We start from the raw sequence: 21,858 nt of genomic DNA, 5'->3' as shown, positions 1-21,858 counted from the left end.
ATCTCATACTCCTCATTTATCCCTCCCTGTGCTTTTTCCTTTGGTAACCATAAGTTTGTTTTCTATATCTGTGAGTCTGTTTCTGTTTTGCAACTAAATTCATTTGTATTATTTTTTAGATTCCACATATAAGTGATATCCTATAATACTTGCCTTTCTCTATTCGACTTAATTCACTTGGTATGATATCATCTAGGTCCACCCACGTTGCTGCAAATAGCAACATTTCATTAGTTTTTATGGCTGAGTAATATTCCATTGTATGTATTTAGCATATCTTCTGGGAAGAGGCCCTTTATCTAAATCCTTCAGGCAGCTTGTGGGGAGGTAGAAAGAATGACTTCCCCAGTCTTCTGTTTCTTAAAAATAATCAGCCTAAGATAGCTAGTGGGAAGTTACTGTATAACAAAAGGAGATCAACTTTATGATGGGAGATGCCTTAGAGGGCCAGGACAAGGAGGAGGGGAGGGAGTCGCGGGAGAGAGGGGATATGGGGATATGTGTATAAATACAGCTGATTCACTTTGGTGTACCTCAAAAGCTGGTACAAGAGTGTAAAGCAATTATATTCCAATAAAGAGTTTTTTAAAAAATCAGCCTAAATTAATCTTCATGCCAAGGAGACACATTTTGGGGTGGCAAATTTTGTTCCCTTATGTATGTATACATATATATATATATATATATATATCACATTTTGTTTACCCATTTAACCATTGATGAACACTTAAGTTGTTTGCACTTTTGAGGTATGGAAGTCACACCCCTTGTAAGTGAAGACTTCTGGCTCCTGGTCTAATGCTCTTTTCCATATTATCACAAAGGGAACTGATGGAACCTACAATCTCCCCCAAACACAAGAGGTTTTCAGGGAGATGGGCATCTTACATAAAATGATTAGCAAATTGAAGTTGATGCTGAGCGTTTATGAATAAATGAATCAAACTAAGCTTGGTTAGTCCACGCTTTAAGTTTCCTTAAGATAATATCTCTTCTTTCTCCTTTTCCTTCACTAAAAAACAAAACAAAAAACATTTCACAGAGAGATACCAAGAGACCATTAGCTGATATGGTATCTTTAGGATTATTTCCAGAGGTAAAACTTCATGGTTATGGACAAAGAATTGTTGCCTACCATTTCATAAACAATGAATGTTGCTCTCCATCAAGCCATCAGCCACTGCAGCTGCCCCAATCATGCACCTTGAGGGGAATTCAGGATAGAGAAAGACAGGATACTGGCCCAAAATAGTTAAGATGCATATCCAAGGAATACTGTCAAGGAGCCCAGACTCTTACATCTTCCCATACATAGAAAGGCACTAAAATTATTAACTTGAGATGTCTGTGTTTTGTGATTAGCAATAAACTATGATGTTCAGCTACATTTTTTTCCCAGCAAAAATGCATATATATCCTGGCTCTCAAACCACAGAAATGCATTTCAGCGTGGGGGTCGGGCTCTGGCTCTGGCTCTTTTTGTCTCAGAATAGAAAGAACTGAACAAGAAGAAAAGTGGTAGATAAGAAGTGATTTATTAGAATAGGCTGCTTGTGAGGCTTACAAGCGGGCAGGCAAGTGAGTGTTAGTGGATTACATTTTTGTAATCAAAGGAAAAGGGCAGCAGCGGGGGGAGACCATCTCCTACCTCATTCTTCAAGTCTTCCAATATTAACTCCTCCTACATGTCAGGTGGACGGGTTTTTGGCCCTATGTGGCCCATCCGGGATTGTCATGGTGCTATGGAAAAATTATTGCAGGTCTCAGTATAATGATGGTCTTTCATTTTGAAATGTCACCTTTCCCAAATTACTGCTTTTTGTGTGTGCGGAGAGCATGTCCTAGGGGTCATTAACTTGTTGACATTCACTGGGCAGTGTGTAGGCCTTTTTTTTCTGCTAATATTTTATTGTCTTGAGGTATGACTCATGCCTCCATTGCATGGTTTTGCTGCTAAGCAAGTTTGGTTTGGTTTTGTTAAGCAAGCCTGTCTTGGCTTTGCTGCTAGGGGACTTGGACAGGCTTTGCTACTAAGTGACTTGCTCTGTTTCACAAGTCAAGCAAGCTCACAATGTTTCAAGATTTTCCCATTGCTTTCTTTTTTTTTTCTCTCCTTTTTTTTCTTTTTTTTTAAATCTTTATTGGCGTATAATTACTTTACAGCATTGTGTCAGTTTCTGCTGTACAACAAAATGAATCAGCCACATGTATACATATATCCCCATATCCCCTCCCTCTTGAGCCTCCCTTCCAACCTCCCTATCCCATCCCTTTAGGTCTTCACAAAGCATCAAGCTGATCTCCCTGTATTCTGTAGTAGCTTCCCACTAGCCATCTATTTTATATTTGCTAGTGTGTATATGTCAATGCTACTCTCTCACTACATCTCAACTTCCCCTCCCCGCTGGTGTCCTCAAGTCCATTCTCTACGTCTGCATCTCAATTCCTACCCTGCCACAGGGTTAATCAGCACCATTTTTCTAGATTCTATATATATGTGTTAGCATACGGTATTTATTTTTCTCTTTCTGATTTACTTCACTCTGTATGACAGACTCTAGGTCCATCCACCTCACTACGAATAGCTCAATTTCATTCCTTTTTATGGCTGAATAATATCCCATTGTATATATATATGCCACATCTTCTTTATCCATTCATCTGTCGATGGATATTTAGGTTGCTTCCATGTCCTGGCTATTGTAAATAATGCTGCAATGAACGTTGTGGTACATGTATCTTTTTGAATTACGATTTCCTCTGGGTATAAGCCCAGTAGTGGGATTGCTGTGTCATATGGTAGTTCTATTTTTAGTTTTTTAAGGAACCTCCATACTGTTTTCCACAGTGACTATATGAATTTACATTCCCACCAACAGTGCAGGAGGGTTCCCTTTTCTCCACACCCTCTCCAGCATTTATTGTTTATAAATTTGTTGATGATGGCCATTCTGACTGGTGTGAGGTGATACCTCATTGTGGTTTTGATTTGCATTTCTCTAATGATTAGTGATGTTGAGCATCTTTTCATGTGTCTGTTGGCCATCTGCATGTCTTCTTTGGAGAAATGTCTATTTAGATCTTCTGCCCATTTTTGGATTGGGTTGTTTGTTTTTTTGATATTGAGCTGCATGAGCTATTTATATATTTTGGAGATTAATCCTTTGTCAATTGCTTCATTTACAAATATTTTCTCCCATTCTGAGGGTTGTCTTTTTGTCTTGTTTATGGTTTCCTTTGCTGTGCAAAAAAAGCTTTGAAATTTCATTAGGTCCCATTTGTTTATTTTTGTTTTTATTTCTGTTATTCTGGGAGGTGAGTCAAGAAGGATCTTGCTATAATTTATATCATAGAATGTTCTGCCTATATTTTCCTCTAAGAGTTTTATAGTGTCTGGTCTTACATTTAGGTCTTTAGTCCGTTTTGAGTTTATTTTTGTGTATGGTGTTAGGTAGTGTTCTAGTTTCATTCTCTTACATGTAGCTGTCCCGTTTTCCCAGCACCACTTATTGAAGAGACTGTCTTTTCTCCACTGTATGTTCTTGCCTCCTTTGTCATACATTAGGTGACCATATGTGTGTGGGTTTATCTCTGGGCTTTCTGTCCTGTACCATTGATCTATATTTCTGTTTTTGTGCCAGTACCATACTGTCTTGATTACTGTAGCTTTGTAGTATAGTCTGAAATCGGGGAGCCTGATTTCTCTGGCTCCGTTTTTCTTTTTCAAGATTGCTTTGGCTATTTGGGGTCTTTTGTGTTTTGATACAAATTATAAAATTTTTTGTTCTAATTCTGTGAAGAATCCCATTGGTAATTTGATAGGGATGTGTTAAATCTATAGATTACTTTGGGTAGTATGGTCATTTTCACAATATTGATTCTTCCAATCAAAGAACATGGTATATTTCTCCATCCGTTCATGTCATCTTTGATTTCTTTCACCAGTGTTTTATAATTTTCCAAATACAAGTCTTTTGTATCCTTAGGTAGCTTTATGCCCAGGTATTTTATTCTTTTTATTGTGATGGTAAAGGGGATTGTTTCCTTAATTACTCTTTCTGATTTTTCATTGTTAGTATATAGGAATGCAAGAGATTTCTGTGCTTTAATTTTGTATCCTGCAAGTTTTCCAAATTCATTGATTAGTTCTCATAGTTTTCTGGTGGCATCTTTAGGATTTTCTAGGTATAATATCATATCATCTGCAAACAGTGACAGTTTTACTTCTTCTTTTCCAATTCGTATTCCTTTTATTTCTTTTTCTTCTCTGATTGCCATGGCTAGGACTTCCAAAACTATGTTGAATAAGAGTGGTGAGAGTGGACATCCTTGTCTTGCTCCTGACCTTAGTGGAAATGCTTTCAGTTCTTCACCATTGAGAATAATGTTTGCTGTGGACTTGTCATATATGGCCTTTATTATGTTGAGGTAGGTTCCCTCTATGCCCATTTTCTGGAGAGTTTTTATCATAAATGGGTGTTGAATTTTGTCAAAAGCTTTTTCTGCATCTATTGAGATGATCATGTGGTTTTTATCCTTCAGTTTGTTAATATGGTGTATCACATTGATTGATTTGTGTATATTGAAGAATCCTTGCATTCCAGGGATAAACCCTACTTGATCATGGTGTATGATCCTTTTAAAGTGTTGTTGGATTCTGTTTGCTAGTATTTTGCTGAGGATTTTTGCATCTATGTTCATCAGTGGTATTGGCCTGTAATTTTCCTTTTTTATGATATCTTTGCCTGGTTTTGGTATCAGGGCAATGGTGTCCTCGTAGAACAAATTTGGGAGTGTTCCTCCCTCTGCAATTTTTTGGAAGAGTTTGAGAAGAATAGGTGTTAGCTCTTCTCTAAATGTTTGATAAAATTCACCTGTGAAGCCATCTGGTCCTGGGCTTTTGTTTGTTGGAAGATTTTTTATTACAGTTTCAATTTTATTACTTGTGATAGGTCTGTTTATATTTTCTAATTCTTCCTGATTCAGTCTTGGAAAATTGTACCTTTCCAAGAACTTGTCCATTTCTTCGAGGTTGTCCATTTTATTGACATATAGTTGTTTATAGTAGTCTCATAACCCTTTGTATTTCTGCAGTGTCAGTTGTGATATCATTAATTTACTGTAGTTTCCCAAAGCCCCCTAAAGTTCCCTCTCTATCTACAATTCCTTAGTGGGATTTCTAAATTAACTTTTTTTTTGGCTGCACCATGTGGCATTCAGGATCTTAGTTCCCTGACCAGGGATTGAACCTGTGCCCTCGGCTGTGAAAGCGCAGAGTCCTAACCACTGGACCACCATGGAATTCCCTAAACTAGCTATTTGATTATCCTACTCTATCCCTATCAGCTCCTCCTTTACCTCTTTGGAGCAGCACTATCTGAGAGGCTGTAACATCAGGATATAGTCCTCAGTGAGGTCACCAAATAAAAACATAATTCTCAATTTTTTGGTTTTTTTGGCTGTGTTTGGGTCTTTGTTGCTGAGTGTGGGCTTTCTCTAGTTGCAGCAAGTGGAGGCTACTCTTCATGGTGGTGCACAGGCTTCTCATTGCAGTGGCTTCTCTTGTTGAGGAGTACAGGCTCTAGGTGCGTGGGCTTCAGTAGTTGTGATGCATGGGGTTAGTTGCTCAGTGGCATGTGGGATCTTCCCAGACCAGAGATTGAACCCGTGTCCCCTGCCTTGGCAGGCAGATTCTTAATCACTGCACCACGAGAGAAGTCCCATAATTCCCAGTTTTTATGTTGTGCATCTTTTTGTCAGTTACCATGGTGAAACAGTACAGGACACCTTCTCAGAAAGTCCAGAGGGCATTTTCTCTGAGTTCCCTTGTCCCTGTGTCAAGTTTTTACTGGCAATTGGCCCCACTTCAAAAGCTTAAGATGTGTCTGGCCAATTAGACACGTGGACAAAGCCTGCCTGCAAATCTGGCTTACCTCTGCCAGTACCATCAACACCCGAAACACAGCTCTTCCCTGAGCTCTAGGAAGAGGGTGGCTCTTTGCTGGGAATAGACAGAGACTGAACCAGAGGAGAAGAGTACAGAGCAGAGCCATGAATCTTATCTTGGATCTCCTCCTGCTTCTGACCATCATCATCTACTCCTACTTGGAATCCTTGGTGAAGGTTTTCATTCCACGGAGGAGAAAATCTGTGGCTGGGGAGATTGTTCTCATTACAGGAGCTGGGCATGGAATAGGCAGGCAGACTGCCTATGAATTTGCAAAACAGAAGAGCTCATTGGTTCTGTGGGATATTAATAAGGTACCGGATTCATTTGCCCACCTTTTAAATTTATAAGTGAGACAGATGTTTAACAAATTATTCGACTTAGCATTTGCTTATCTTTGTATTTTTTGAAGTTTGGTAACTAACTTCCCTGGAGCCTTACTCTACATATGCATCTGGATGGTTTTATGAAGGGAACATAACTGAGACCTTAGCAGTGATTTTTATGCCATGATATGCAGGTTCAATAACATAGACTCAGGAGCCAGGCTACTTCCAAACTGTTTATATTGAGCAGACTATTTCTCTCAGCCTCAGTTTCCTTATCTGCAACAGGGATAATACTTCACAGGATGGGCAAGAACAAGGGTTAGCAAACTACAGCCAATGGACCACACCTGGCCCCAGAGCAGCCTGTTGAGCTAAGAATGTATTTTTTAAAGGGCTGTCGAGGCAAAAACCAAATAAAACACAAAGAAAAACGTGTGACTTCTTCTCCTCCTCCTCTCACATGCACACAACCCTAAAATATTTACTATATGGCTCTTTACAGAAAAAAGGACTGAACAAATTAATATTTTAAGTGCTTAGAACAATGCCTGGCCATAATAAATATAGGTGTGTTAAATAAACCTCCACGCAGAGAGTCAGGCTTTTCCTTGGGTGTTCGTATTTTTCTCATACTGATATTTGTAAACACTAAATTGACTACTCAAAATAAAACTGAAGTAACTGAAATCTTGTATCATTTTCCCTGAACTTTTGAATTCTGATAAGGGCATGAAAATACAGAAAAATGTTTACAGAATTTCAAAATTGAAAAAAATAATTGTCTAGCTTTTTATTTTTTGTTTTTTGGGGTTTTTTTGGAGAATCAGGTTTCCACAAATCACAGTGAGATTTTAGTTGCCATTACGTTACTACTCTCTTATGTTCCTTACTGTCATGTCTAGTTAGCACCTGTTTTCTTGAGGCCTTCAAAAATGTCTTTCGAATTTAGAAAACTAGTTCTTTCTAGACAGTAAAGAATACTATACAAGAAAAAGTTGACACATTTTAATATAACAGACATGGGCATTTATAGCATAGATAAATTGATACACATGAAAGTCATAGGGCATCGGATTGGTTCTTGAAGAGATCTCAATACACTTTCTAGAAAAGGACAAGAATTTACAAATTGCGAAAATGATGGCCTGCTGTTCTCAGGTACTTATTTAAATAAATAAATAAATATACATCCATGAGAAAGGCTTGATGAAATCTAAACTTTGGATCCCTCCAGATGTGTATTTTTGGGGAGAGGCCTGATATTTACTACATATATTTTTTAATTCCGGTGATAAAGAAAAATGGCTTATTCAAGAATCTGCCTGAAGGATGGGTCACCTAACCTCACAGGGTCTCTTTGAATCCTTGAATCTTATGGTTAAATATTTAAGGTTCTTAAAGGTTATTAAATGGCTCACTTTAAGGCTGTAACTCAGATCTCCTTTACCTATTAGCTGTCTTCTTGGTGTGCTGGCTCCTTTTGCCTTACACAAGTCATGTTAACAGTTTGCTCACATTCAATCTGAACTGCTGCTTTAGCAATACTGTGATAAGTGGAGCAAACACACACTGGGGTTTAAGATAAAGCATTACATTTTGCAAGGCTTGAGCTCAGCATCTGATGAAAGCTCTGGTTACTAACAGCTCCCTATTGACCTTGAATCTAGAGACAAAACAGTGTCATCTTGTAATCTGGCAATGAGCAAGCTCCCCGCTGAAACCTAAACCGTGAAAGATGCTACAGTTCTTCTTTACTCCTCTGCAACTCTCCAAAAGGCTACAGGGGACAATGACTCTGACTGAGTGCCCTAATCTCTACTGGCGAAGGAAAACCGCCCACCACTCATTCAGGGACAGCCCCGAACAACAGCCACGCTGCTTACATCCCAACATGCCAAAAGGGCTTTTCAGGCATCCTTGACTCTTCGTCACAAAGAAGAGTTTGCAAATTGTGAAAGGAAAAAGTATAATTTTGAAAACTTTATAATCTTCTTTACGAAAGTCAACAGATGTCAAAACTTGAAAAGCATTCTAATTTTCCAGAAATGCAGGCCAAGAAGCATCTGAACAATTTTATTTTAGGAAAGAGGTCTTTGAATTTAGGCTGAAATAAGTTACTCTGTCTCTATGTCCTGGAGTTATGTACAACGTAGTTACATAGATGAGAATCTGTCCAGTGGCCTTTGCTCATTTTCACTCCAGAACACTCCAAGAATATAATAATATGTCCCTGAGAGTAGCAGCATTTCCTCCCCCATGAAGGTTTTCTCAGATAAGGATCCTTCTTTCTCCTTCCCTCCTACAGGGTTTAAATCAGAATCATTAAGAAAAGTATGATGGGCAGAGGTATAGAGTTTAAACTTACTGCTAGTTTAGAATTGCTGCTTGGTGCTTTACTGCTTACTACATAGCTGGTGCTCAACAAATATAAGTTAAATATATTGTTGAGTTTTCTCTTCTTCTCCATACTCAAACAGCTCCTTTCACTGCACCACAAAGAGCAACATTTGTCAAGCATGTTCTTTAAACTGTGAGAATGTAGCAAAACAAGTGAAAGCATGTGAGACTAATAATGAGCCTTCCCTGGCAGCAAAACCAGGCATAATCTCTGCAAATTACACAAGCCAGTGCCTCTCATGAAATCTGCTTACCAACAGGGAAGATATTCTGGACATGAATTTTAATCTGAAAAAAAAGTTCTTCTCCAATGCTTTCTCCCTCACTCTTGTCCCCTCACTAACCTATGTCTTTTGGAATTTGTTTTTTCCAATTACAGCATGGTGTTGAGGAAACGGCAACTGAATGCAGAAAACTAGGGGCCACTACACATGTGTTTGTGGTAGACTGCAGTAACAGAGAAGAGATTTATAACTCTGTAAACCAGGTGAGACTTCAGGATACAAATTTCTTCCCATAATTTTGTGTCCCCTTACATGGAATATGAAAAGGTTCTTTATGATTGCCTAATTTAAACTAGATTTTTTTTAGCCTCTGCTGAGTAATTGTGTGAACAAGGAAGGACATACACATTTTCCTTCCATATAATCCACTCAACTCTGCCTATTATTATGGTTTCACATTATTAATTGATTTCATTCTGATTAGAAGTTTGAGCAGAGAGACAGAGAGACAGGGAGACAGAGAAAAGACTTATCACCAGGGAAAAGGATAACTTTCTAGTTTCGTTTTAGTCCTATTATTTTTGCAGTAATTCCTTTATTTTTTTCCTTTATTTCCTCTTTGAGATTTTATTTATGTTGGTGCCAATCTAATCTTCTATAGAAAATGTAATATTAATAATTATTATAACAACTTTTAAGAGTAAACATAAAAAAAAATGGACCAAGCACTGTGATAAAGAGTTGCACCCTTTTATCCCTACAACAACCCTATTAACCTCATTTGACAGATAAGCAAACTGAGATTCAAAGAGGTTAAGCCAGACCAAGGTCATGTAGCTAGTGGGTGGCAGAGCCAGGATTACTCAATTAGAACTTTAAAAATGTGTGGTAAGAGCTGGATATGTCAGACCAAGGTCATGTAGCTAGCAGGTAGTGAAACCAGGATTACTCAATGAGCACTTTTTAAATATTTGGTTAGAACTGATGTATCAGTTAATCAACACAAATATTAATTTCAGTTTATTGGTAAATTTCAAAAAAAAAAATCTGTGATGTACTGGGTACTGAATTTATCCCAGCTTTATGACAGTGTCCCCTTTGCAACCACTCTTTGGGCTAAAGCTCTTTCCTGCCTGAAGTCTGAGAGATCTCATCCAATAGAATAAAGAACATAATGCCTGGGTGATAGCCCCAAACTTTGAGTTTCTACAATACACCCAATGATTGTGTTCTTTCTGTTTCAACAGGTAAAGAAAGAAGTGGGTGATGTAACCATCTTGGTGAATAATGCTGGGGCAGTATATCCAGCTGACCTTCTTAGTACAAAGGATGAAGACATTACCAAAACTTTTGAGGTCAACATCCTAGGACATTTTTGGGTGAGTGTGGGTCAGAAACATTCCTAGTTTGTGTATGTCTGATAACTCCTCTTAAGGTACATGAAGTTCATAATTAAGTTCACATCCTTCTGGATGGGAAACTGCATATCTTTGCCTTAAAACAACAATCATCAGATGTTTGTGTCTCTGCCAGAAGGCCACAGAGTTCAAAAGGACACAACTCACTAGAATGCAGGCTAGTTAGTCTGTCTTATCCAACAGTCCCTAACACAAAGCCTGGCATGTACCAAGCATTCAAAAAATATTTGTGGAGCTTTGCTAAGAATTGTCAGTATACATCTTTTCAGTGCTTTAGAGAAAATACATACCGTATACATTCACCTGTGACCTCATGTCAGGGAATTTTAGAACAGAAAGGACGAGAGAACTCACTACTTGGGTGTATATAGGGCTTGGGGACTCTTCTGAATGGGACTCTGAGACAAGCTCTAGATCAGACTAGAGCTTAGAGATATAGCTCTACAGACCTCTTATAATTGGTTGGTTTTGTGAGAGACTGAAATACCCCTTTACAGAGAGCATTTATATGAATTAATCTTCAAGTGCCCCAATTTTAGTGTAGAACCTGGACAGATCTGGATTCTGGAAGAGAGAAAAAAAAAAGAGATGTGTTCCCCCATTTTCCCAAGCCCCTCACACATGCTAATGAGAATTAATTATTACACCCACTGAACTACATAGAGACCGCATATATTCATTGTCTATAGCTGCATAACAAATTATATCAAAACTTAGTGGATTAAAGCAAGAATGAATGTTCATTTTCCTCTCACAGTTTCTGTGGGTCAGGAATTTGAGGTTGGCTTGGTTTGGCAGTTCTATCTCTATGAATTTGCATAGGGTCCACAGGGTGGGTTTATAAAATTCTCATAAAATATTATTGAGGTTATTTCCTGGTGGTCCAGTGGTTAGGACTCAGTGCGTTCACTGCTAAGGGTTTGGGTTCAATCCCTGGTCAGGGAACTAAGAGCCTGCAAGCCAGGTGATGCAGCCAAAAAAAAAAAAAATTATTGATGTTTCTCACAAAATAGTAAAGCTTTTTGGAGGTAAAGAAAGACTTTTTGTTTCCTGTGACATCAACATATAATGAACAACATTACCAACAGGGAGATACTAAATCTAATCATGATGCATAAGGGCCATGGGTCGGTACAGGACTCTGCCTCTTCTACTCAGTATAGGTACGCGAGCTTTTACCTCTTCTCATTAAAAAGATAGAGCCCCAAACCAGAAAAATCACACTATACCAGATTACCATAGAGAAGTTTTTCGGTTCTGAAAACTCTGAATTTTTCCCTTAATAATATTGTTTAGATGATAGATCCATGAAAGAGATTTTTGATTCCCTCTGAAGGGAAGAAAAGGGATATTAAGATGAGTTCTTGGCCTGTGATATGCAGTGCACAGCACTCAGTGGCAGCTCAGACCAGTCACTTGAATCTTTTTCCATTTCTATCATCTGCATAGAAGTAATCATGGAATCTGGGCACATATTTCACTTCATCACACAAGTTGTCTCAAATGACATTTTGTCTTGAACATAAAACTACCTAATTTGGAAACCTAACACCTGTGTCATTGTTTCTTCTCTTTCTGCAATGATCCTGAAGATCACAAAAGCACTTCTTCCATCGATGATAAGGAGAAACCATGGCCACATTGTCACAGTGGCTTCGGTATGCGGCCACGGAGTGATTCCTTATCTTATTCCGTATTGGTAAGTATTACTTTGTAGCAGTGTTATATATTTTTATACTGTTAAGGGTTCGTTAGACCTCAGATTCCAGTCCTCATAGCAGGGTAATTTGGATTTACAGAATGTATGTAATAGTTCAGAATAAACTCTTAAAAATGACTTCTCCTAAAACAATGAAACTGGCTGTAATCATTTAAAATATTTTTAGATTTTTGAAAACCCCTCCGTAGAGCAATAAAGAAAAACAGTGACACCGAGCATGTTTCCATTGTATCTTGGAAGGAGTAGATGCTAGTGAAAGAAACAGGGAACTCACAGGCTAAGAAGGAAAACATGCAGAAGTGCAAACGAACACAAATCTATGCCATGGCCTGCGTGCCCAAGCTAGGCTACATAGAGTGGGTCCTGGATCAAAACATTTTCCAGTGTGCTTGTGCCGTGAAAGATTGTGTGTGTGTGTGTGTGTGTGTGTGTGTGTGTGTGTGTGTGTGTGTGAGAGAGAGAGAGAGAGAGATTGAGAGAAAGCCTTCACAGTATTAAAAGATGCAGATAGCACATTCCATGCTCTACCAAGGACATAAAGAGACGAAGATGGGAAGGCCTTAAGGACACGCTATTTGCAAAATGTCTTTTCTTTGTACACTCCTTCAATGGCATCTCATTTCCTTATTCCAGCCTTATATCAACCTCATAGAAAAATTTAACTTGTTAACATTTTGGCCAGTTCTTTTCCTAACAGCCAGTACATGCCTATCAGTGGGTGAGGATGGGGCGGGGGGTAGTTAGTTGGTTTATTATTTACCTACACATCCATGTTCAAGGCTGAATTTGGTCACAGACCAAATTATTTCTGACACCGAACATAGTCACAGATGCAGTTAAATTGCACTGCAGGTTAAGGTGTCCTTGCACATACATATGGTTGTTTCAGGCTGCCTCTACATCTGAAAACATAAATCAGAATTTCCCAGATTAAACATTTAATATTGTTTTAGTGTACAGAAATGTGGAAACCCACTGAAATAATAGTTTTCCTTTTTTTTCCCTTAAGAAAGCAGCCAGCCTTTACCTTTATTGCTCTTATTGTCATCTGGGTCAAAAATACAATCAACATTACGTAGCTCCTCATAGGTAATAAATTATTATGCATATGCTATTTAATTTAATCCTTGAGACAGCCCTATATTTTATTACCAGCATTTTTTTAACAAATGAATTTTATTTTATTTTTTTATTTTTTGGCCGCACCGTGTGGCACATGGGAGCTAAGTTTCCCAACTAGGGATCAAACCCCCTGCATTGGAAACACGGAGTCTTACCCACTGGACCACCAGGGAAGTCGCTATTACCAGCATTTTAAAGATCAGAAAATCAAAGGAAGAAAACAAAGTAATATGTTGAAAGCTGCATACACTAATACACCCACACCACCTGAAGACTTTTTACCCCAGATCTTCACAATGAAATTAAGAAGCCAAAGTGAACTCCACATTTCAAGAGAGAAACTGTGGAAAGAGAGGAGAAATGTGTAGAGTCCCACAGAAGTTAGATATTAGTTACGTAGTTTTTCTGGACATGCTTTTTCCTGATTCCTATTTTTCAAAATAAAAACAGCAGTAAAAACTGACTAGAAAACAGTTTAAATATTGAATGGAAAACCTTACATATAGAATGGAAAAGTGAACAGTAAGCCAGTCAATCAAAGTTTTAAGATTTGTTCTTTTTTTTTTAAGCTTAACATTTTTAATTTTATTTTTTATTTCTTAAACATTTTTATTTATTTATTTATTTATTTATTTTTTTTTTTTTTTTTGCTGCATTGGGTCTTTGTTGCTGTGTGCGGGCTTTCTCTAGTTCCGGCGAGCCGGGGTTACTCTTCCTTGCAGTGTGCAGGCTTCTCATTGCAGTGGCTTCTCTTGTTGTGGAGCACGAGCTCTAGGCACGCAAGCTTCAGTAGTTGTGGTTCATGGGCTCAGTAGTTGTGGCTCATGGGCTCCAGAGTGCAGGCTCAGTAGTTGTGGTGCACGGGCTTAGTTGCTCCAAGGCATGTGGGATCTTCCCAGACCAGGGCTTGAACTTGTGTCCCCTGCATTGACAGGCAGATTCTTAACCACTGTGCCACCAGGGAAGCCCCTAGGATTTTTTCTATTGTTATCACTGCTAATAAAGAAATCAGGAGACTTCCCTGGTTGAGAGTCCACCTGCCAATGCAAGGGACACAAGTTTGATCCCTGATCCAGGAAGATCCCACATGCTGCAGAGCAACTACGCTTGTGTGCCACAACTACTGAGCCCGCACACCACAACTACTGAAGTCCACGCACCTAGAGCCCGTGCTCCACAACAAGGGAAGCCAGCACAACTAGAAGCCCATGCGCCACAACAAAGGGTAGCCCCTGCTTGCTGCAATTAGAGAAAGCCCTCACACAGCAATGAAGACCCACCACAGCAAAAAATAAATTTATTTTAAAAAAGTAATAAAGAAATCAGTACATTTAGAATTCAGTGAAATCAGATAAGAAAATGTAAACGAAAATGGATGACCAAGTGGAAGATTTGGGGGTTTGGCTTTTACTTGTTCGCAAACCAAATCAACATTTTCCTCTCACAGAAAGCTGAGGAATGTGATTCACTTTCCCTGAGCTAACTGCAATGGATAATTCTCTTACAGTTCCAGCAAATTTGCTGCTGTTGGCTTCCACAGAGCTCTGACATCAGAACTTGAAGTCCTTGGAAAAACTGGTATCAAAACCTCATGTCTCTGCCCAGTTTTTGTGAATACCGGGTTCACCAAAAACCCAAGCACAAGGTGAGGTCAAAACAAGCTAGGATGGAAATATAGCATGAGGAATTGGTATGAAAACTACATGAAAAAAATTTAGGTGGGTCAACTGAGAAAAATAGAAAAGAAAGGTAAAAACATTTTTTCTTACTAATATTGTATTGCCTTTATGTTTTTACTTTGAAATTAGATGAACAAAGGGGGAAAATGCATTAGGGACTAGCAGGAGTGATCAGCTGCCAATGAATCAGGCAATGGGTGTTTATTCATGTCCAGGTGGAAGATTCAACACAGACGCAGGTGCTAAGACGTAGTGAGAATGGAGGTGGGCAGGATGGAGTGGTGTGCTTCAGGGGGTGATTGCAAGAGCATCCTCTCCTGGAAACCACACCTCCAAAATGAATGACACCTAACATCCCCCTCTCCTGTTTGGGGTCCAGCTTCCTCAAATAGAGTATGGAAAGGCACAGGTGTATGTCCCGTATCCATCATCCACAGCACTGGCCACAGTGCTAGCACAAAGTACCCCAACATTCTCCAAACTTGCCTGATTCTAAGAATCATCCCCTGTGCTTACATAAAAAATAAATATTCTTAAGCTCTTCCTTAGAGATTCTGATTCAGTAGACTGGAACGAGCACCAAGAATAGGGCACTTTGTTTTGTTTTGCTCTGTTTACAAGCAAACCAGGTTATTCTGGAGACAGGCTTGGAAAACACTGACACAGTAAATATCACCACATGCATCTGATCAGTTACCACCCTGTGCGCCTTAAAAATGCAAACGTTCCCACAAGCAGCAATAAGCTGAGTCTCTAACCCCTTAGTCACGGTGAATTTCTGCAAGTACTTTGTCTCTGGTAAGAGAGGATTTGAGACCATAAGAGAGGAGAAATTGACCCTGAAAGTAGAGGGGGAAAGCAGAAAGGTGAGGATAAGGACCCTGAAATTAATACATCTGCTTCACAGATTTGCCTCGATTCTAGTAACCATTTTGCTACAGGTTAACAGCATATATGGAGCTTGCTAATCTGAAGCCAATTTATTATTGGAAGGGAATTAGTCCTAAATATACTCATTCAAAGGAGCTAACAAATTCCCTTTTAAGCTCAGCCTCATTTGAAGCAACCGGCTCTGCATTAGCTGTACCATCTCTGGAGTGTAGCCACTCCCTGGCGCTTGAGTCCTTAACGGTGTGAGAACATAGGTACCTAAGTATATAATATTGTATATAAGTAAATGCTATGATATAATTGGAACTCTGGGCTCAGTTTTCTTTTCTTTTTTTTTCTTTTTAATAAATTTATTTATTTATTCATTTATTGGCTGCGTTGGGTCTTTGTTGCTGCATGCCGGCTTTCTCTAGTTGTGGCGAGTGGCAGGCGGGGGCGGGGGAGGGGGCTGCTCTTTGTTGCCATGTGCGGGCTTCTCATTGCAGTGGCTTCTCTCGTTGCAGAGCACAGGCTGTAGGCGGGCTTAAGTAGTTGTGGTGCTCAGGCTCAGTAGTTGTAGCGCACGGGCTTAGTTGCTCCGTGGCATGTAGGATCTTCCTGGACCAGGGATTGAACCCGTGTCCTCTGCATTAGCAGGCGGATTCTTAACCACTGTGCCACCTAGGAAGTCCCCCAGTTTTCTCAAAAAAGAAATTGGGCCCAATAAAAATCCTCTTGGTAAGCATTCAAGCTTAGTGTGAGCCCAGAGTACCAGGTCTTCTGGTGGGGAAGGCAAAATAGATTTGAAGAGTAAGGCTAACGTGACCGCAGGTGTGTGGGTTCCTGGGGGTGATCGGTAGGGGCTGACTCAGGCAATGCTGAAGACTTGGAATTCATTTCACCCAGACTCCCTGATTCTGAATTTCCTTAGCAAAGGCTAGCATGTCCATATACTCGTGTCAGGCTTGGCTCAGAGACAGGGTTGATAGACCAGGTGGGGGAAATCAGGGAGGGAAGAGGCAGCATCCAATAATTTAGAAAACAATTGATTTGTATTACCCTCTGCTGGCTTGCCACTCAATGCCATGGAAACCTCAATCACATCATAATCTGCAGTAAATTACATGGTATCTCAGGGAAAGAAGTTATAACGGTCACTACTTACTTAACTCCTCTGCACAACCTTTTTATTCTCTAGGCCATTCAACCTATGCCTAAATATCTTAACTTTGGTGCAATACTTCAGTCCATTTACGTTTTAATTTCCTGTCATCATCTTGCACTAATGGGCATTCTATACTAGCCTGTGGTTATGAATACTTCTCAAGAACCCATGAATACAGTCTTCAGTATAAGCAAGGTCACACCTCTAGTTATAATGTAATACTCCCTCTGCACATCTTGAGCTCTTATTAAACTACCGCATAGACAAGTCAGCAGTGAATCTCAAGTACTAAATGCCCTCAAAACAATCCAGCTTTGTGGGATACCTCCCCTAGAAAGCAAGTGTACTTAGCTATAGATTTCTCTTCTTGTATTTAACAAGCCCTGAAGAAAGATGTCAGATGTTTCCTTTCTGTCCTATGATCAATCCTACCCACTACTCTTCCTTGCCTGGCTCCTCTTCTCCTCTACTATCTAATTCCTCACCACCATTTTGATGTTTTGACTGAGTGAGCCATGAAACACACCTACTGGATGTGAAAGCAGAAGATTGTGATAACAAAACATCAGTGTGGCATGGGGGAAAGGAGGCAGGTGGCCTTTGTGCAGTGAATCCTGGAATCTTTTAAATCCTAACTGGTGAAAAGATAATCGTTAATTTTCCTGCCTTTGTTAATTATAAAAAATAACAAAAAAGGCCAAAGTTTTCTTTTTTAATCACAGACTATGGCCTGTATTGGAGACACATGAAGTTGCTAGACGTTTGATAGATGGAATACTTACCAATAAGAAAATGATTTTGGTTCCATCCTATCTCAATATCTTCCTAACACTAGAGAGGTAAGTACAGCAAAAAACACCTAAAATACTAAAATACCAATAGAGCTATCATTATGGAGAGTCTTTCAGTTGTGAAAGTTGCCATGGAAACTCTCCATGCCTGGGGAGAACAGTTAGGTTTCCTCTGTTATTACCTTACCCAATCTATAAAAAGAGAATGATGCGTTTTCTCTACTACATCCACCATTTCCGCCCAGTCTTTGCCAGAGACTATTCTAACTGAAGGAAAGACAGTCTAAAGGGAATGCAATATGGTGAAAAAAGCTAAAAATAAAGGGTCTATAAAGAAGCCTGCTGGGGTTTTCATTAAGACCGCATTGAATCTATGGATCAGTTGGGGGAGAATGGACATATTAACAATATTGAGTATCCAAATCCAAGAGCACAAAGAACACAATGTATCTTTTTTATTTTTTCATCTGTTTCAATATGTCTCCACAGTGTTTTGTAGCTCTCAGTGTACAAGTCTTATACACCTTTTGTCAGGTTCATCCCAAAGTATTTCATGTTTTCAGTGCTATTGCAAATGGCATTTTAAATGATTTTCTATTCCCACTGTTGTTAGCATACATTCAATTTTTGCACTATGATCTGTATTTAGCAACCTTGCTAAACTCAATTCTAGTAGCTTTTTGGTAGATTCTAACAGATATTTTTATATAGATGATCATATTGTCTGCAAGTAAAGACACTTTTACTTCTTTTTTTCCCATCTATATGTTTTTTATTTCTTGCCTTATCACACTGGCTAGAACCTCCGGTGCCATGTCAGAGAGCACTGGGGAAAGCACACACCCAATGTGTTGTTTCTGATCTTAAGAGGAAAGTAGTCAGTCTTTCACAATTAAGAATGATATCAGCTGTAGTTTTTTTCATTTGCCCTTTAGCAGCTTGAAGAAGTTCACTTCTATTACTACTTTGATGAGAGTATTCATCAAGAGTAGATATGGATTTTTGTCAAATGCTTTTACTGAATGTATTAAGATCGTATGATCTTTCCATTTCAGTTTGTTAATGTGGTGGATTGCACTGACTTGTTTTGAAGATTAAACCGACCCTGCATTGTAATGTCTTTGTCTGATTTTTGTGTCAGGATAACACTTACCTCATAAACTGAACTGGAAAGTATTCCCTCCTCTTCTCTTTTCTGGAATAACTTGTGTGGAATGGGTATTATTTCCTTCTTAAATATTTTGTAGAACTCATCAGTGAAGCCATTTGAGCTTGTTATTTAGTCTCTTAGCTAAATAATAAGCTCCCTAAAGGAAGTAGTTGTTTTTAAAGTACTTTAGTCTACCTTATTATAGAAGGCAGAATGGTTATTCAGTAAGAACTCAAGGAAAGGTGGAGAGACAGATGGAGTGGATTCTGATGGTGTCTCTCTGTGAACTCAGCATCAGGATTCATTGGCAGTTACAGCCTTAAGCCCAGATCTTCAGTTTTAGGTCTTTACTCACATAAGATGTCATATAAAAGTTTGCTAATATAAGATGAGAAGATAAGAAGAGCGGTTTCTTTATATTTATGTAATATTTGAACTGTTAAAAGACATGCACAAAAAAAGAGAGAGGTAGATGTACAGGAATAAAGGAAGAACAGAAGAAAATTAAATGCAAACCAGATAATTCTCAGGGTGTCTTTTAACTGACAACAAAAAAGAATTCTGGTGTTAAAGATTTTAAATTGAAAATTTTTCATCTTTTTTCCATGCAGATTTCTTCCTGAACGTGCCTTGGCAGCCATAAATCGTGTACAAGATATTCAATTTGAAGCAGTGGTTGGCCACAAAACCAAAATGAAATGAATAAATGAGCTCCAGGCTGAGATGTATGCACCTTAATGATGTGGAACTACGTTTAGAATCAATGCTTCAAAGCTCTATTTCACATTTTTCAATGTTGTTAATATTAAAAACATTGGTTTGGCATTAGCAGTGGTCGAATGAACAAGACTAATCACCTGTCTTTCTATTTCTCAAGATTATTTATTTAGTTTTAATAGTCAGATCCATTTTTCACCCCATGCCTCTTAAAAATGTCTATGCTTACATAAGCATACTTAAAAGGATCATTTTTCTGTAAGAGAGTTTCTTTTCTTTTCCATTTAAAGGTGGACAAAGCTACCTCCCTGAGAGTAAATACAAAAAGAACTTATTTACACAGGGACATTTTAAGACTCTTCTTAAACTAGCCTTCCAATCTGTAGCCAGGACACAGAATGTCAGCAAGTACACAGTGTGAGCTAGCAGTTAGAGATCAAGTTTAAGCAGGCCGAAAGGCAGACAGATGACTCCTATGAAATTCAGCATCTGGAAGCTTTCTCTAGCTTCTTCCTTTTTCGTCAGCCCCAAACAGTGCTTTCTCACCTCATTCTGCCCCTTGGGTAGCTCTTATATCCACCAAGAGTGGGTCCTCCACACTTTCGGCCCTTTTCATAATCTTTTAAAATACTATATCATGACAAAGGGTGACTTGCTCGAATCTCTAGAGTATCTGAAATTTTAACTCCATGGTAACCTCTTTCTTTGTAGTTCATGCTTTCACATGCCATTGATATCAGAGATGTTTTGGGCTTCAAAAACGAAAGCGAACACAGGGAAAAGAACAAGGTTGGCTACCCAATAGTGCACCATGGATCTGAGAAATGGGGAAAACAGTGGCCTTTTTTTTTTAATAGAAAGAAAAATCTGAGTCTAACTACATCAAGAATAATATTGTTTTCTGTGTTTTTCACATATGTTATAGGCTGCTTTTACATCAACTATCCTGCTGTTTTATCCTCATTAAAAACAAATGATTAAAAACAAATCATTAATAAAAACAATTTCTTAAAAACAAATATGTTGCTGTGCTTTAAAAAAATAACCTCTTGTAATTACAAAATTAAGAATTTTGATTTCTAATCTCTGGGTGTCTGTGAGTCTCCTTCAGAAACCAAGGATCTGGGTGGTACCAGAGAGATTTTGCTGACACTGAAGGGGACCAGGTGTTCTCCCAACTCGGGCTTCTCTGACGATTAGGAATGTCAATTTATGCACTGAAACTTACTGAGTCCTTTGTATGTGAGGCACTGAGCAGTGTACTACTGTTTTAAGATTTTTTTCCTTGTAACTTTGCAACAATTTTTTGTTCATGATATTCTTTTGTTTCCCTTAAAACTAAGAACTTTATGAGTGAAAATTTACAATGTATTATTTTAAAAGTATGATTAAAAAACTTCAAAAAAGAAATACGTAAAGTGAAAAATATAAACCCAACCCCCACAATCTCATTCCCTAGATGTCAGGCTATTAATGTACAATCTTCCCATCTTTTTCTAATGCATGTACAAGCACATGTATGAGAAATACATTACATTATTTTACTGCATGTGTTACCCAGATTGTTTCAAGACATGCATCATATTCTGTAACTTGCTTTTTAACGTACCAATATATGCCCAAAGCCTTTTCTTTCAGTGTATAGAGTTTAACCTTATCCTTTTCAGTAGCATTCACACTACTAATTGCTACTATATTTAACCATTCCCTTATAATATAACATTTAGGATGTTTCCAATTTTTCTCAATTTATTTTCTTTTTTACTTACCTAACAAATACTTACTGAGGGTTGACCACAGTCTAGACCTGGAGAAACATCAGCAAATAAAGCAAACTCCTTGCTTTAATGGAGCTCACATTCTAGTAGATGGAACAAACAGACTACAAATATCATGAGAGAGTGTTTAAAATAGTACAGTTGGGACCTCTCTGGTGGTCCAGTCAGTGGTTAAGACTCTGCGCTTCCAATGCAGGGGGCACAGTTTCAATCCCTGGTCAGGGAACTATATCCTGAATGCCACAACTAAAAGATCCCACATGCATCAGCTAAAGATCCTGCTTGCCACAACTGAGACCCGGTGCAGCCAAATAAACAAATAGATAATAAAATACTAGAGTCAATGAAGAACTCTCCGAGAACTGACATCTTGGGATAGAAATATGTGTGAAGTGAAAGCACGGCCTGTGCAAATATCTAGGGGAAGGAAAGTGCACATTCTGATGAAGGAAAAATCTTCTCTAAAGAACTGTACAGGCCACTGAGGCCAGAGTGGACCAGCAAGTGGGCAGAGTTGCAGGTGACATGCCACGAGCGACACCAGGTTGTTG

At 38.7% G+C, this 21,858-nt stretch overlaps 1 protein-coding gene across 2 annotated transcripts; it reads left to right on the top strand.

Moving 5' to 3' along the window:
- Positions 1–5,946: 5,946 nt before the first annotated feature.
- HSD17B13 (hydroxysteroid 17-beta dehydrogenase 13) lies at positions 5,947–20,486 on the top strand. Of its 2 annotated transcripts, XM_057727709.1 has the most exons (7): positions 5,947–6,261; positions 9,053–9,160; positions 10,145–10,276; positions 11,908–12,014; positions 14,665–14,802; positions 17,594–17,710; positions 19,424–20,486. In XM_057727709.1, the coding sequence occupies exons 1-7, from the start codon at positions 6,052–6,054 to the stop codon at positions 19,512–19,514; spliced, it is 903 nt and encodes a 300-aa protein (XP_057583692.1). In that variant the 5' UTR covers positions 5,947–6,051; the 3' UTR covers positions 19,515–20,486. The 2 variants fall into 2 exon arrangements, with proteins under 2 accessions (XP_057583692.1, XP_057583693.1); XM_057727710.1 differs by lacking the exon at positions 17,594–17,710 and having other exon boundaries at positions 5,979–6,261.
- Positions 20,487–21,858: the final 1,372 nt, after the last annotated feature.

Source organism: Hippopotamus amphibius, chromosome 3 (assembly GCF_030028045.1).
Source record: "Hippopotamus amphibius kiboko isolate mHipAmp2 chromosome 3, mHipAmp2.hap2, whole genome shotgun sequence".
NCBI lineage: Eukaryota > Metazoa > Chordata > Mammalia > Artiodactyla > Hippopotamidae > Hippopotamus > Hippopotamus amphibius.
This window is presented reverse-complemented; position numbering and strand designations above follow the sequence as displayed.